The sequence below is a fragment of the Molothrus aeneus genome, chromosome 26 (assembly GCF_037042795.1).
Source record: "Molothrus aeneus isolate 106 chromosome 26, BPBGC_Maene_1.0, whole genome shotgun sequence".
NCBI lineage: Eukaryota > Metazoa > Chordata > Aves > Passeriformes > Icteridae > Molothrus > Molothrus aeneus.
The window spans coordinates 4,060,719-4,077,454 of NC_089671.1; the positions used below are offsets into that span (position 1 = coordinate 4,060,719).

The 16,736-nt window shown below is 39.8% G+C and overlaps 1 protein-coding gene across 2 annotated transcripts in view; it reads left to right on the top strand.

Moving 5' to 3' along the window:
• Positions 1-16,736, top strand: part of TEX2 (testis expressed 2) — a 46,320-nt gene that overhangs the window by 24,903 nt on the left and 4,681 nt on the right. For both annotated transcript variants that reach the window (XM_066565956.1, XM_066565955.1), the window contains exons 3-9: positions 1,551-1,751; positions 3,387-3,714; positions 4,846-5,093; positions 6,411-6,560; positions 7,910-8,009; positions 11,611-11,743; positions 15,364-15,486. In XM_066565956.1, the coding sequence (XP_066422053.1) occupies positions 1,551-1,751; positions 3,387-3,714; positions 4,846-5,093; positions 6,411-6,560; positions 7,910-8,009; positions 11,611-11,743; positions 15,364-15,486 (1,283 nt within the window). The remainder of the gene's footprint in view (positions 1-1,550; positions 1,752-3,386; positions 3,715-4,845; positions 5,094-6,410; positions 6,561-7,909; positions 8,010-11,610; positions 11,744-15,363; positions 15,487-16,736) is intronic.

A 16,736-nucleotide genomic window follows, 5' to 3' on the forward strand; every position in this document is an offset into this window, starting at 1 on the left:
CATAAAGCTTCTTCAAAGAGTAGGTCCTGATAAAGGCATTTCTATTAATAAAAGACATGATCTGCTTTGGAGCTGAGCAAAGATGAATGACTTAATCTTTCCTGAACATAAAAGAAATGCTAATTTATCTAGTTTTTTCAGGGTTTGTAGTGGAAATGGAGCTAGATGTTGGAGTAAGCAAAACAGATATCGCTGTTACTATGGCACCTAAGAAAGTGTATGCTGTCTACTGTGGGAAATTATGTGGCACTGAAACTGAAGAAAATTAGCATAAAAGTAAATTTTACATTTCTTTGTGTGGTGGAAACTTCTTTAAGTTGAAATCTTGCAGTAATTTTAGGGATGTTTTGCATGAGGTAGTTATGACTTTTTGTTTTGAGAAATACTGGGGTGCTCATTCAGCTCTCCCCACTTCCCCCCACTCTAATCACACAGGTGTTTGTAAAGTTGCCATTTGACTTTCTGCTCCCCTTCACTTTGACATTGATGAATATTGAGTACACTGAATTTAAGGTTCTGATGTGCAGATAAAAACAAGATCAAAGAATGTTGCATGGCAGGTTAAGAGAAGGAAAACTTCTCCTTGAATGAGTATTCTGTCTACCTTCTACCCCATTTATCATCTCTACTTCTGTAATCAGATACTGGAGAAGAGAAGCAACATCACCCCCATGGTCAGAGTCAGCACTTAGAGGCTTGTTACAGCAGGACTGGCTGGTTTGTTTTGTGTTTCTTTTACAGCACAGAAATTAATTGAATTTAATCTACACGTATGACTCCCGTGTTGTAGCTGAGCAGTTACACAACATGCTAAATGATCTCAAACAGTGATGGTGCATGAAAGCAAACTCCTTTGTGGTCTTCCAGTGAGTCCTTAATTGTGGTGATTACAGTATCAGTGCTGTCTGTGAGCACACAGGCTGTTTGCCTGGGCTCTGGGTGATTAAAGTGTCTGAGCTTACTGGGCTGCTCAGCCCTCCTGCCCTGTGGCTCTTCCTTGTTGTCATTATATTGCAACAAAAATAATAATTAAAAAAATAATAAAAAACTTCTCACAACAGCCAACTGACTCCAGTTCCCTTTCAACCAACCAATCCACTCTTTTATAACACTCTTCTTCTTATTGGCTATAGCTGAGGCCTGTTAAAGTCAGGCCTCTCTATATAATTGGGTCAGCTGCAACTCCTTAGGGGTAAGATTACTTTCTGTACTACCTTTAATTTCTTATATTGTATCCCCCTACACTTCCTGGCATCCTGCATCTGCAGATCCCACCATGGCTCCTGGGGAGGAGGTGAGAGCACCCTGTGCTACATAAACAACGTGACTGAGTCAGAAAAAACTCCCGGTATGCTTGAGATCTCATCCTCACCTCCTGCTCTGTTAGTTTGGTGCTACCTCGTTTAGGGCATTTATTGCCTCGTTCTCTTTGGCCACTGAGTGAAATAACTTTGGCAAAAGCTTGGATAATAATTTAAAGTTTTTAGGTACGTGCTGTACTTGGTTCTCCAGCAGCTTAAAAAGCCTGCTAACAGTGTCTTCTTCTCTAGGGATGGATGAATGAAATTTATAATTATGATCCAGAAACGTACCATGCTACGTTGACTCACTCTGTCTATGTGCGACTCGAAGGCAGCACCCTACGACTTTCAAAACCCAATAAAAATATTTCTAGAAGAGCTGTGTACAATGAGCCAAAGCCTGAAGTCACATATGTCAGTCAAAAAATTTATGAACTAACAGACAGCAAGGTGAGTGTTTCACTTATATCTGATTTTGACAAAGAATACTTTGCAAATTCTTTTTAACTCTGAATTTTATTTTTTCATTCCTCTATTTTCACGTTCTGTCATTATTTAAACAAAACTGTTGTCGTGACTAACTTGCAAAAGATTGTGCTGGGGAGGAAGATTGAGCAGGATTTGGAAGAAAGTACATACTTACACAATAAGGGAAAGGCATGATTCTTCTCTGGCAGTTGAGAGCAGAGTTAACTCATGGGAGCTCTGAGACCTGTTCCCAATGCATGAGATGACTGTTCTGAAGGTTACACCAAAATGCCTCATCTTTGGTGGTTGTCTCTGCCCCAATGCAGCTGAGAGAACATTTGTATTTCACTCAAAGAGGGAATGTACATCATATGTGAAGGAGGACAGTGAGAAATGTCTGTGATGTGACCTGCTCCAGGTGCCCCCAGTCTAGGGAAGGAGATGGGGGTTTTTGCAGTTGGAAGAGTGCATCAACAATAATGCTAGGGCAGTTTTCCTACATGTTGTTTGCCTCCCTCAAATATGTCAAGAGTCGCCATGTGAAGTTGATTCCATTGGCATTGTTTTAAATTATACATCAATACCTAATTATTAAGGGAATGGATTTTTTTAATGTGCTGCATCAGTCAAGGGCCTTGGCAGTACAGATGTAGGAGGCAACCACACTTCACTTGACTGGAAGTGAGAAGGAGAGAGGGATTAAGGGAATAGTGAGGAAAACCTCCCTCCTTTGCTCTGAGTGTGTATGGGAAAGGAGTGTGCTGTCAGCTCTGCCTTCCTTTAGACAGTGAAAAAGATAAAGAAAAAATGAGATTCCTGCCTTTTGCAGATTTGTTTTCCCATCATGAAGACAAGTAAAGCTGTCATGTGGGAGCACTTGACTGATGGTGGTTCCCCATGGTATCTTAGAAAAATTTCCAGTACTTCCCCCCACCCAGCCCCAGTTGACTACAGAAGGGCCAAGTGCCCTGACTGTAATAAACAAAGGATGCCTATTCTTCAAGGTACTTGCCCACAGGTTTTGGAGAACACTGCTGAGTACACACCCCCACATAAGATTTTTTTAACTCTTTTTTTAAAACCACTCCTCTAATCACTTGCATTGTCTTAATTTGATATAAATATACTGAGTTTAGAATATAATTATCTGCAAATCAGTCTTATGGCTTGACTCTTATGTATTTGATGTGGCTGTCACCAACTTCAAACACTCTATTTCATAAGGTGAGCATGAAAAATTGTGTTCAAAACTCAGTTTGGACTCTGATTATTTTATCTTGTTATCTATTTATCTCCCCGTGGTCCCAGAAATAAAATTCTTGGGTTTTCTATTATTTCTGCAAATCCATGAGAATAAGATCATCTAAACAAAAACAGAGTTTCTAATCCACGTGCTGTAATCTGCTTAAATGGCCTTTGTTTTAATTCCAAGGCTTGGCTCACCAAAGACTTAGTGATAGCACTGGGTTGGACATCCAGCAATTTTGAGTCAGTTAAACTGACAGCTTCAGTGTGGGATCTTTATCTCTTGCATTCTTGTGTTCTTTACTTGAGTATAGAAACATGGAGGATACAAGTGAAAAGTAAGTTTATTTAACCCTTTCATGTATCCTTCAGATTTCCCTGGTTCCTAAGAGCCTGGCACGGAAACGCATTTGGAATAAGAAATACCCGATTTGCATTGAACTGGCCAAACAGGAGGACTTCATGGCCAAGGCCCAGACTGAGAAGGAGACTGCAGAGGAGAAACCTGCTGAGAAAGGGGACTTGAACAATGAGGAATCCAAGAAGCCTCAGGATGGAGTGAAATCCACTTGCCAAAAGGATCAAGTGCTTTACCTCTTTGGAAGGACAGGGAGGGAGAAGGAGGAGTGGTTCAGAAGGTTCCTTCTCGCATCAAAGCTCAAGTCTGAAGTAAAGAAGCCACCCAGTGGGAGCAAGCCAGGTACTCAGATTTTGTATTCTTGTAGAAGTCTGTTAAAAGAAACAAACCAAAGTCATGTTTTGCTGGTGCCACAGTGATCTTTACAAGCAAAAAAAAAAATAATACCAAAGATACTCTTCTCCTTACCTTGGCCTCTCATTGCCACCTTACCCCCACGTTTTTCCCTCTTGGCGCTATGCTTTCAAATACTATTACACACTGTTTTTCAATGACTGTAATAACTCCTGTCATATTTTTAAGGAGGAATTGTTCAGTCTCATCTTTTTCTGTATGTTGGAACTGATGTCAACATTTGCAGTATTAGACTCAGTTCTCTCATTACCTGTTTTTCCTCCTCCATTCCTCCTTCCACTCTAGTCCCCTGTAAAGGATAGAGCTTTCTCATGGGTTAGTGTCACAAGAAAACACATTTCTCTGTTTAAATGAAATGTCCTGCATGAATATATATATGAATAGATATATATCTATCTGAACCAACAAACATTAGTCTATAGTATCAATCAATTGTTTGGAATATCAATTTAAACCCACCCTCTGATACGATTTTAAACCTGAATGACTCATGCTTTTCTGCCTTTATTCTCTGAGAAGCTTTTTAAAAATTAGTTAACAGTATTGTTTCTGGGACATAACTTCTTGAAATGCAAATGCAAAATTAATAGCTAATTAAAATTCAAATAGTTACATGCTTTTCACAGTCCTTCTAATTGTAACAGTCTATAATTAGATTAGTAAAAAAAAAAAAAAAACAACACTTTAGTCATAGGTGCATTTCAATCACCTGACTGTTATTTTAGGCATTCTCCGGCAGAGCCGTTGGGAATTTTGCCATGTGTTATACATATGTGAGTGTCCATATTTAAATATGCTATTGATCAGCTGACTCCTCCAGTCCCACACCCTGCTGAGTGCTGAATCATAGCAAATACTGACTAATTTGGGTTTTGGACCACCTAAACACACAGCAGTAGAATTTACTTTTAGCCTTTAAAATCAGAAAGCACCATGCTGGTCTTTTTTTGGGAGAAATATCTGTGGAATAAACATGTTCCTTTAAAGTTTGATGATACACTGTGGGATTTGGCTGTCAGATTGTTCTCTGTTTAACAGGTATTATTCCTTTGTATTTAGGGGTACTGCCAGCACACAGCAGAACTGATAGTCAGTCTGGAGTTCTCACACACAGCCGGAGCAGCAGCAAGGGAAGCGCAGAAGAAATCACATCCCAGCCAAAGCACAAGGACCTGGCTGGCAACATGAGGCAGAAAATGCTTCTGGACTACAATATTTATATGGCAAAGTGTATTCCACAAGAAAAGAAAAGTCCTACAGGTAGCCCAGTTGTCAGTGCAGACAGCAGCCCTACAGCTGTGAAAAAGGTAACTTGTGCTTCAAAGGAACAGTGGACAGCTTCTGTAGCTCTTCCTAATCCTTTGATCTCCTGGACTGCATTTGAGTCACTCTCAGTAAACAGAACCTTAATACTAAGTACAACACTCATAATAAACATATCTTTAATGTTAAGCATGACCACTTTTTATTTAAAATAGTGGTAATTCATATCATGCATCTTTGTTTCCACTTTCATACAACCAGAAAAGGGAATAGGAGGCTATGGTGTAATGTCTGAATAAACACATCTTGTGTTCCCCCAGGAAAACATATTCTAGCCCCCAACCACTCCTGAAGCTGTGGTGGATTTGCTGCTGAATGTGGCACGTGTCAGAGCCATGCTATAAATAGCTGAGCAGTGCTGGCAGGGAACCTGCGTCACAGCAGAGGCTCCTCGCCCTGGCACAGCCTGGCTGCAGCCCTTGTGAGCAGTGCCTGCCAAGAGATGATGTTCAGAACTGCAGCATCCACCTGCCTGTCTTAGAAAGTGCTGCCTTTCTGCTAGCTTCAGGAGTTCTGCCTGCAAGAATGTCAGGTGGTGAATTCTTCTGTCAGTGCAGGCAATTAATATGTTGCGTTTCCTTCATGGAAGCTTCCTGGGTTTTTTGTGGTAGTGTGTGTACACACCCAGAATTATTTCAGCTGCCTTGGCTTTTGTGTGTGTGTAGTCAGTGAAGCAGCATCTGAATGTATAATATTTCCAGGTGTTTCAAGATGATTCTCAGGGAAACCAAGACAAAATTCTCTTGGACTGTAAACAAACCTTTAATGCAGCAGAGGGGACAATATAGTTTCCTGAATCCTATATGCAAACACTGGAAGGAGGAGTGTGATTCCTTGTACTGTGTTTATCATCTATTTGTGGTGTTTCTGAATTGGATTTAAGAATGTAAGGTTGGGTCTTGCTTTCCAACTTTTTGATAAAACAAATGAAGAGTAGAGTACCTGTTCTTCCAGATCTGACTGGCAAGAGAGAGTGTCTCTTACTGCAAACACAGTTTATAAGTCTGCCCACTCTGGGTTTATCTGCTTTTTCTGCCAGAGGTTAAATTACACACAACTTTCTCATTTCATTGCCAGAGGTCAATCTATATCTGTGTGGTCTCATTCCCTCTGCTGCATGTCAGGATGATGACAGGCTCGTGGCAGCCCAGCTGATGCATTTGTAAAGCTGCTCCCTGTGCTGAGCTTTTGGTGTTCTGGGTTGACCCAGGCTCTTAACACTGAACTTCCCATATAAATCAGGCCTTTTCTTTCCTTATTTTATAGAATTTATAGCTGAATAATCTGCTTTATGTTTTCAGTTGCCAGATGCCAATGTGGAAGCTGAAGAAGAAGAACAGGAGGCCTGGGTGAATGCTCTGCTTGGAAGAATATTTTGGGATTTTTTAGGAGAGAAGTATTGGTCTGATCTAGTGTCAAAGAAGATCCAAATGAAACTTAGCAAAATAAAGGTATCTGATCTGGAGACTTGCATTATACTTTCCTTTGAAGGAAGTGAAACACATAGTCTTTGAGTTTTAAAATAGTACAAGAAAGACTTACTTCACACTTAGATGTAAAAGACAATAAATGTGCTAAAGAATGGCTCTTCAGTTTCTGATGCATGTTAACTTTGCTGTTTCTGTTTAAAATGATTACAGCTGGATTAGCTATTTGTATCTGTAAAATTTTTATGTAAAAATTGAAGTATTGTTGTATTTACATTAGGGATAGATAGAACTGCATATAAATGAGGAAATTGCTTTGGGAAATAGTGATTGCTTTTAAGGTGGAAGACATCATGGAACCACAACTGTAGTGTGTTCCTGTTAACTTCAGACACAAACTACTTGCAGGAGGTCAGTGGGAGCAATAGTTATGGAAAAAGCTCTGTGGGGTGACAGGACACAGCTTCCATCAGCTGCCCCATCTCAAGGGTAAAGGAGGAGAGATGCTTTTGAGTGTCTTCTCAGTCTTCCCCTTGCCTTCTGTAACCCTCTGAACAGCAGCAATTCACCACAGCCTTCAGTTCCTGGTGTCTGGGGAGGAGTTTGCCTGTTCCTAAATGCAAAGTTGTTGTCTTGCTTACAAAAGCTCAGAAATTTAGCTGCCAGCCCCAGCTGTGAGATAGTGCTGCCTTTGCTTTGGGAAATCACCAGTAGCCTAAATCTGCCCTGTCTGCTTCCACAATTGTGACAGTAGGGTACCCAGACATCTCACTGGGAACTTTTGAAGTGGAAAGACTGGCAGTGGGGACTGGGTGTATTTTTTGATGTGTTAAAGCAATGTCTATTCACGGGAGATATGTTTTCTGTCAATTAGAAGAGTAAGATGCCTGAATCATGATTTCTGTGCCTCTATTTTACTAAAATTATGATACAGATTTAAAAGGTAATGTTCTATGAAAGAATTTGCCAAAGATAAAAGAAGCTGAGACGTTGATAAAACAGTGATAAAATATATGAAGTTAAAATCCAAAGAAGTCTTTGATTTTTATTCACAGTGAAATAGGATTTACACTTCATTCTTGAGCTTTTTACATAGTTTGACTAGAAAGCATGCTGATGGTTTAAGGTCAACATCTAAACTTCAGCATAATTTAAAAAATAAGTTCAGATGCCCAGTCTTTCCCTAAAAAGTTCTGAAACTGGCAGCTGTGAAACTCTAGAATTGTAAGAATTTTGTGTAATTATATCTGTGTTCTTTCACTGGTGACACTTCAGCTCAGTTCATTCCTTAAGTTTAATGAGCTTTCTTCTCTCAGGAGACTGATGTCTAGTTCCATAAGATGTATTTGATTTTTTATATTCTGTCCTTTTAGCTGCCCTACTTCATGAATGAGCTGACTCTGACTGAGCTTGACATGGGGATAGCAGTGCCCAAGATCCTTCAAGCCTTCAAACCTTCTATTGATCACAGAGGTAAAATACAAAAATAGCAGGTGCTGGTATTGCCTTTGTATCTGAGAACAGAATGTTGATCTGTTTATCTTGTGCATGTTTTAGGTACATGTAATAACAGCTTCTTCTGAGATACTCAGGTGTCTTTATCTCAGGCTTGGTATAAATGTAATTCTGTAAATATGGAACTGTGAACATGTCTTTCCACAGGAAATAATTACTGAACTAAACTAAAATTTGCATGCAACAGAGATGCAGACACTTATCTGATACTGTCAGGGACTGCAGAGGGCAAAGCACATCTCCTTGGGACAGATCTGATTCTGACCATAGCAGAAAACAGGTTTGTCTCTCCAAGAGAAGCTGCCCTGTTCTGAAAACAGGGATTCAGAAAATATAATTGTAATCACCTGGAAAACAAGTGTTGTTTTGAAAATACACTTCAAAATACAGGATCATTTTATGTTCTTAATATTAAATACAGCTTTTTTTAAAGCTGGATGACTTTCATACTGCTGCCTCATGAATTAGAACTGTTTGTTTTCTATTCCTTCTGGCTTGCACATGGTCACATATTTGAGGATGCTCATGTCACTTAAGTAGCCTTGCAAAAAGTAAAAACTTGGAATAATGCTTTTTAGCTTCAAAAGCATTTATTCTACATGTTGAGGAGAGCTAGATGCCATCTAAGATGTAATCAGAGCAGTTTTTAATTTTAAATTTTATCAGAGTTTCTCCACTCAACATGGAGAAATTTCTAATTGGCCTTAAGGGAAATATTTCCTTGGAAGACCTGGTGTGGTGTCACCTGACCTTTGCAAGAATACCAGATGCATGGACTTCAGGAGGAGATTGATAAAGTTTAATACTAAAACTTTGTGCCATTCAAATCTCTGCCTAAAAGCATGAGGACAGTAAGTGCTAACCTTTCCCTCATAAATCTGAGCAAAGCAGACTTTGGGGAAATATTAAAATCTTCTTGGGCATACATTAGTTAATGCTGCCTGTTGTATCCAAATGCTGTTGTTTGCCCTTATCAGCTTGAGACTTGCAACCCCGTGGGGAAAAGCCTTATCTATAAAACATTGGGTGTTCTGCTCTCAACTTTTCCAAAGATTATTTTCCACTGAGCTTTACAAACAAAGCGTGTTTGAAAAGAGCAAACTGTTTGGCTGTCATGAGGAACAAAATCTGTCTTTTTAAGAGAAATAAGAGTTGAATAGGTGGAATAAGCTGGAGTGCAGTCAGTATTTGGGGAACTAAAGCATATTGCTGCTTCTTGTCTTATGCTTCCTGTGTGGGACAGCAGGTTCTCCACAGTACTTAGGAAGTCCTCCAGTGTTCTCCATTAAGTGGTTGCACCATTGGTAGAAGTTTTATTTGGAGTTACAGAACAAAGGAAAACTTTTAAAAATCTTTATGTGTGTGTGGCTTGTAGAGTGGTTTCATAGTTTCTTTTTAATCAGGATTCTTGTCAGTGTGTTTTCCTTTGCCTTGATTTAAACATTTTTTGAATTCTTTTCTCTGTTCTCATAACTTCAGTTGTAACCAAGGACTGTAGTTCTAAGTCATGAGATGGGATTTAGGAGCTGAACACTTGGCTTCAATTAATTGCTGAAACAGGAATGAGATCAATTAGTTCCTTTAGTTTCTTGTTCAGTTAAACTGTGACAAGCAAACATTTATGGTAGGATTTCTAATCCTTTTAATTTCTTCCATACTGTTGAATGTGAACATGTGAACATATGTGTGAGCTCTTAGGGTTTTAAAGAGCTTGCAATGAGTCATTACTGGAATAACTTGTTCTCTTATTATACTTAAAAGGACATAAACAAGGGGATGATAATTGGAAATGCTTGTTTTCATAAGAATAAATGTATTTCTTGGTAAGTTGGCCTATGGGTAAATGGCTTAGTTTATTGGGAAATGTGGGGGAAAAAGCTCTATAGTTTCAGGGCACTATCCAGAATGAATGCTTCTGAGTTTCTGGGGTTTTTTATTAGTAAGTGTTTGAGGCAGTCATTGGGGGTAGCCCTTTGTGAGGCTCTAAAGTGCAGTTACTAACTGTGATGTGCTTTGTTTCATCAATACTTCTTTTTACTCTTTTTACCAGTGCTCGATTACAAAGAAAATACATTTTTTGTTATATGCCTTCTCTAATGAGCTAAATTTGTTTACAGACAATGTTAGAAAAAAAGTCTTGCTTCTTTTAATACAGTCCTGCTTGGGTGACAGCATATGCTGTGGCTTTTACTGTAATTCTGTCAAGGCTAGGGAACCAGAAAACAGAATAAATTGTACCATCTGCCCAGTTCTTCACTCCCTCTCCCTCCCTTTTTCCCTCTGGAAAAAGTGTATGAACATTTTCTGGTCAGAAGGAATTTTCCCTCTCAGTAATGGCATCCTTTGCTTAATTTGATCTACTGTTAAAACTATATTGACGATTGAGTTCTGCTGACTCATTGATTGTCCAAAAAGTCTGTTAAGCTGTTTTCATGGTTTTTATGATCTTACTGATCATAAAACTTTCAACTGATAAAACTGATCAACTTTCAACTGATAAAACTGATCAACTTTCCTACTGTAAAGAAAAAAAAAACCCTTATAAGCTTGTGTTTGAGTTCCTGTGTTTGGTTTTTAGAACAGTGTTAGAAAAAAATGTGATGGAAAAGAGTTATTTGGGTTATTAAAGCACCAACTTGCCTTAATCCTGCTTCCTGCAGGTAACCTCACAGGGTGCCAGGGACCAGGTCTTTGGGAGCTGCCTGTGTTTCTGTTACCACATGTGGGTGGGATTATGATAAGGATATGTTTCTGCAGAAAAGAAAACAATAGTTCTTTAACTGATAAAGTGTGACTTTCTAGAACAATAAAACACAAAGGGTAGTTACCATTTGTCCTGGTTTCAGTTTTATTCACCATCAATTGCTTCCAAATAAGTAAATAAAAGTGGAATGGGTCAGTGGTTGATGTGCCAGGTACTGGTGAGGGAATGTTTTGTGCAGCTGCAATATCTGAAAAAGGAAGAAGTATAATCTGTGTTTATTGGCATCTGTTTTCTAACCTCCTGCTGCTTTGGTGCAGGGTATCACTTAAAAGGCTTGAGCTAATGTTAAGGTATTCCCAAGACAATTCTTTTGGAAATTGTAAAAAGCAATATTGCACGTCTAGAATTGTGTAAGTAATGACCCTGTTTACACTGCATCATAAAAGAGTGCCTGTAGCTCAGTTACTGAGGGAACCTTGTCATAGATCTTTAATAAACCACTGGCAAAACAAGGGGCAGCAGGTTGTGGTGTGAGAAGCAAATATTGCTCTGGGATTTCAAGTTGTGCTTCACTTGGACAGTGTCAGTGATGCAGAGGAGCGTCCCCATTACTGCTTGGCTTGGAGCAATGCTGTAAATAGTTTTGAAGTGAATCCCTGATGGTATTCTATTTCCTTTATCTCATTTTACATCTCTTAAGAAGTTTAGGTGTGTGTAAATCACAGTATTTTTTTAGACCCTTAGCTGTACTCACCACTCTCTTTCAGTGTGGCTTGGATTTATATCTGGCTTTGGATCAGAAAGGCTGCTTTGTGATTGCTCTTCAAGTGACATTTTTTCTGTTGTTTATTATAGGACTTTGGGTTGATTTGGAAATGTCCTACAATGGATCTTTTCTAATGACCCTGGAGACCAAGATGAACTTGACCAAACTTGGTAAAGAGCCGCTTGGGGAGGTGTTGAAGGTTGGCGAGATCGGCAGGGAAGGGTAAGGGATGGCAATGGGGCTTTCATTGTGAAAAGCTGGGATTTCCCTTGTGTATTTGCAGCTCTGGCTCTGCAGTAGATTGAAAGGAGTTCTGGGCATGTTCCATACAAGTGGATGTGGAATGTGGCTTTTCTGTGCAACTTTGTTTGGTCATGCTATTGATAATAATTTTAATAAAAGGCTTCTGTGGTATAATTGTTTTATATATATATTTCAGTTGGGTTTTAAAATGTCCTATGAGTAAAAATTTAGTTTTGTCTTATGCTTGATTTAGGGTTTAGTCAGAAAAAACTCAAATACTGGAGATAAACACATGCAGAAATAGAGATAGACAGGTGTAACAGGCTGCTGCAGCATGGTACAGCTGCAGCTGGAAACCATGGAGTAGTAAACAATTTGCAAGATAAACAGGCTCTAATTGTTATGTAAAGACCTTTTCAAAAGCTTTATTGCATTGTGGGAGTAATCACATCCCTGCTTTAGTCTCGATTTTTCCTCATAGCCACCTTCTGTTTGCCTGCTGTGCCTAAGTGAAATGCCTTATGTAGATGAACCAATTAGCAGACACCATACGTCACTTACCTCCTTTGTATTTGTGTTTTCCCTCTCATTTTGGCCATGTTTGAATGTCATCCATTGTCCATTTTTATTAACCTAGTGAGTGGCACCTATCAAATATCCATCCCTGGATGGATCCACTCCCAGCTCTGATGTCCAATTTTTTTGGATCTGTATTCTCTTTGTACCTAAATCTGCAGGCCCTGAACAGTAGGTAGTCTCTGATTTAATGTACAACCACTGCCTACAAATCAAGAAAATGGTCTCTAAACCTGGCCATTTGTTTAGCTATGAACAAAATGATATGGTCTTTCACAATTAAGATACTAGATGCTTTGTATACTTATGTCATAGCTCTGACCATTTATTCTGAGATAGCTTGAAGTAATACTTGCAGCAGCACTCTATTTCAGTGCAGTCATGACAAGAAAATAAATGTGAAAAAAACTAATGGCTGAATGATCTCATACACTGGTAGAAATTCAGAGGATTTTAAACCGACCTAGATTCTCATTGTCACTGCTTGAAATAAATATTTCTGAATTTACATCACTATAACTGGTAGGTGTGAGTTTTTCAAAATCTGCTTAATCCTGCCTGCCCTAAAATGTGGGATAGAGGAGGAAATGTCTATACAAATCAAATTCTTGCTTTTCTTCCCCACCCCTTCAGGATTTTCTTTGTGTATTTTCCTATCTGTTCAGTGCAGGAACAGCCTCAGAAATAATTAGTGAACACTCTGATTCATATTTAAAAATCAGGTTGCTGCTGGCTGAGCTATAGGCGCCCAGCAAGGCAGATTTAAGTGCCTGTAGCCAAGCAACCAGTTACTTGAAGGTATCAGCATTGACTGCATTGCTCCCTGCACAGGGCTGGGATGTTTCAAAGCTCAGGGCCAGGTAGCAGCTTTACATAAAGAACAATCTAATGTATTCTATTTTGGATGAGGGTTTTTTTGTTGCTTGTTTTTTTTTTTCCTTTTTTCCTTAAAATGAATATTAAATAAATTAAGGACTGAAAAGTATAGAACAGTTTGATTCTCATCTCTGCCTTCCAATGTGTTAGTTAATTTTAATTCTACTGGCTTTTTAAATTATCAGTTGAAAATTGCTGTGACAAATCAAATTACTCTGCATGTGTTTTCATCCATGGTCACGTCGTCAGTAAGTGATGTGTGCTGGATGCTGAGCTCATTTCTGGCCCTTAGGAGCTCAGAACAAACCATCTCTTGAGATGCAGTAACCACAAAGTGGTGTGAGAAAGGCACCTACTCATCCAGAGAGAGGAGAGCTCTGGGGTGTAACTGTCTGTGGCTGTTGTCAGTGTAAAGCAAGACAAATGGGTCACTGTTGCACTTGCTGTTTGAAATAGAAGTGAAGTGTGCTGAGACAGTCTGGTAATGCTGTCTTGCATGCCCTCTCAGGAAAATGCTGCTCTCAGAAAGAATAAGAAACTATTTAATTGCCAATTTTATAAAAGTAATACATTACAGATGCTGCTAAACAGGAGTTGAGGCAGAAGCAGGCAGGTTAACTCAAAGTTACTGCACCTTCTTAACCCATCAGTCCTTTTGGCTTTGTTGAACCACTTAAAAACAAACTGACAAATGGCAATTCATAAAATATTGTGCAATCTTTACAGGAACAATACAGTAGCTCCAAAGTGATTTTTTTCTGCCAATGTTTGTGTCATATAAATGGTCCATTGTATACAGAGCTCCCTGAAATCTCACTCAAGCTTATTTATTGTTGCTTTGTTTAATGCGAGGAAATCCTGTGGTCTGAGCCACTTGGTGCCTGAGGCACTTCATAGGACCACTTCAACTAGGAAATAAAACACCTTGTAAGAAGGTGACACCTTTGAAAGACCTGAGAATGCCCTGAGCATTTGAGCTGGATGCTAAAGTGCACAGGAAAAAGAAGTGAGGTCAAACCCTGGTGGAAAATGTGCAGTTTGAATCTGACCTGAAAACATGAATTTCTGTGAGGAGCAGCTCCAGCATTGCTATTTGGGCCAGTGACAGGCAGCACCCAGCAGCACCCCCACATCCTCAGGGAGGTGGCTCAGTTTGGTTTGCTCCTTCACTCCTCTGCAGGTACAAAATGCTGCTCTGGATAGGAAGAGGTTTGCAGTTGTGATTCCACAGCCTGGGTAGGAAGCACTTCAGTATGGACAGGTCCTGGGATTATTGCTCCAGTGGGGAAGGAGTCTTGTGCACTGTGAGCTGCACCTGAACTGTCCCTTTACATTAGGACTTCATGCAGTAACCACCAGTTTGTTCTGTGTACAGAATAACAGGCAGTGGCCTCAGTCCATGCCCTGTCTGAGGTTATTAATGCTTCAAATACATTTCCAAGAACACACACACAAAGAAAGAAGGCACAGCTATAAAGTGTATTCTGAACATGCTGTAGAGTATTATATTCCTGGGTATAGTCCCTAGGGCTAGAGCCATGTACTTTTGAAGGCTGTGTTGTGTAACTGTTTCAAGCTCTTGCATTCAGTAAAGATCTGTTAATTCTGAAGTGTATCCACTGTATCCTTCTCTCGTTTAAATCCGTTTAAAAGATTTGAAATTTTTCTTGTGACTGTGTACATAAAATCTTCCACAGTTCAAGTCTAGGAATTAGCCACTACTGTGTGGTATTGTGTACCCAAGGGCAACATTTGTTTATTACTTCACTTTTTTCCCCCGTGACATTCAAACAAAATGGTTTGTCCAATCCTAATTCTGCTCAACTCATGAAAAACCATGAGCAACAACAGAGATGCTTCCAAATGTATTTTGAATAATCTCCACATGTGATTTAAGTATGTAGAATACCACCCCCGTGCCAGCCTCTTTCATGAAGGATTATGTTCCACTGGGAAAAACAGATTTCTGTTTTGAAAGCTGGTTCTGCCAGACTGGCTTCAGAGTGGTTTTGGTTTTGTTCTTTTTAGATAACATTTATAATAGAGGGGAGGGGACAGTCCAGAAACCTGTAATGTCAGCCAAAGCTGTACAGGATGAATAGCTATTTAAGGCTATTACATTTGACCTGGAAATTGCCTTGTTTCAGTTTCAGGCCAAGGGCGTATTGTCTTGCAGACAGCGATGAGGAATCCTCCAGCGCCGGCTCTTCGGAGGAAGATGATGCTCCTGAGCTGGCAGGAGAGAAGCAGCTGACCCCAGGAGGAGAAGGGTGAGCTGTTTGTTAATCCTTCCCTCCCCCCACACCTGATAGGTGGTGTGAGTGCTGAATGGCAGAGTGTGAGGCTGTCCAAGCAGTGAAGCAGCCCCAGCTGCCCATTTCCAGGGCAGAGGGCAGCAGAGGAGCCCTGTGCACCCCAGCCCTGCAGGGACTTGTCCCAGCTGCCCTGGGCACCCCCCTCCCATCCCTCCTCTGCTGGATTGCTGGGAGGCCAGAGAAGCTCTGGGGACCTTCCCCAGCGTGTCCTACCTGGTAGCAGAGCCAAGAACAGGATTTTGTGTGAAATCTTGAAATTCTCTCTATGCAGTATTACCCCTGTGCTTAACCTGCTGATCCCTCATTGCTGGCGTTCTGTCACAGACACATTTTATGAAAAATCCTTTCTTTAGGATTTTTCTCTTGAGAAGCCTCAAAAACAAAATGTAACCAATGATTATCTGCTGCTGTGGAATGAAACAGGTGCATCTGTGATTGGTCTCATGTAGTTGTTTATAATTAATGGCCAATCACAGTCAGCTGGCTCGGACTCTCTGTCCGAGACACAAACCTTTGCTATTCATTCCTTTTCTATTCTTAGCTAGCATTCTGATGAAGTCTTTTCTTCTATTCTTTTACTACAGTGTTAATATAATATATATCATAAAATAATAAATCAAGCCTTCTGAAACAGAGTCAACATTTTTGTCTCTTCCCTCATCCTAAGACTCCTGCAAACACCGTCACATCATTCCATTTTCTTTTCTTTAAGAAAACAACTGTTACTCAAGCTTGTTTTTCTTGCTTAGTTTCGTTGTTTTTTTTTTTTTCCTTGAGGATTTCGTGTGTCTGGGCTGTGCAATACTGCCCTCTGATGCTGTGCATGGATTTCAAAGAAAATTTCCCAACATCAGTGATGCCACATCATTCCTTGTTTTGGCTGCGCCTCTGATTTTTTGCTTTCTGCATCTGATTGCAATTATGCCATGCAATGAGAAAGCTGAATGTCTGAGCCCAGAATGTCTGAGACAGTCACAATGTTTTCTATGTCTGAACATATCCAAGTGATTCTTACAGTGAATATACCAGCAGACTCATGACTTATTCAAAATGTTCCAGAGAATTTTAGTATTTTACTCCTGAACACTTCTGAAAATTGTGTGAAGAGTTGTTTGAATTACTGGAATTGATGCATTTCGTATCTTCTCGAAATTCATAGATCATATAAAGAACTCTTTCAAGAGGACAAAGAGGGAGAATGAAGA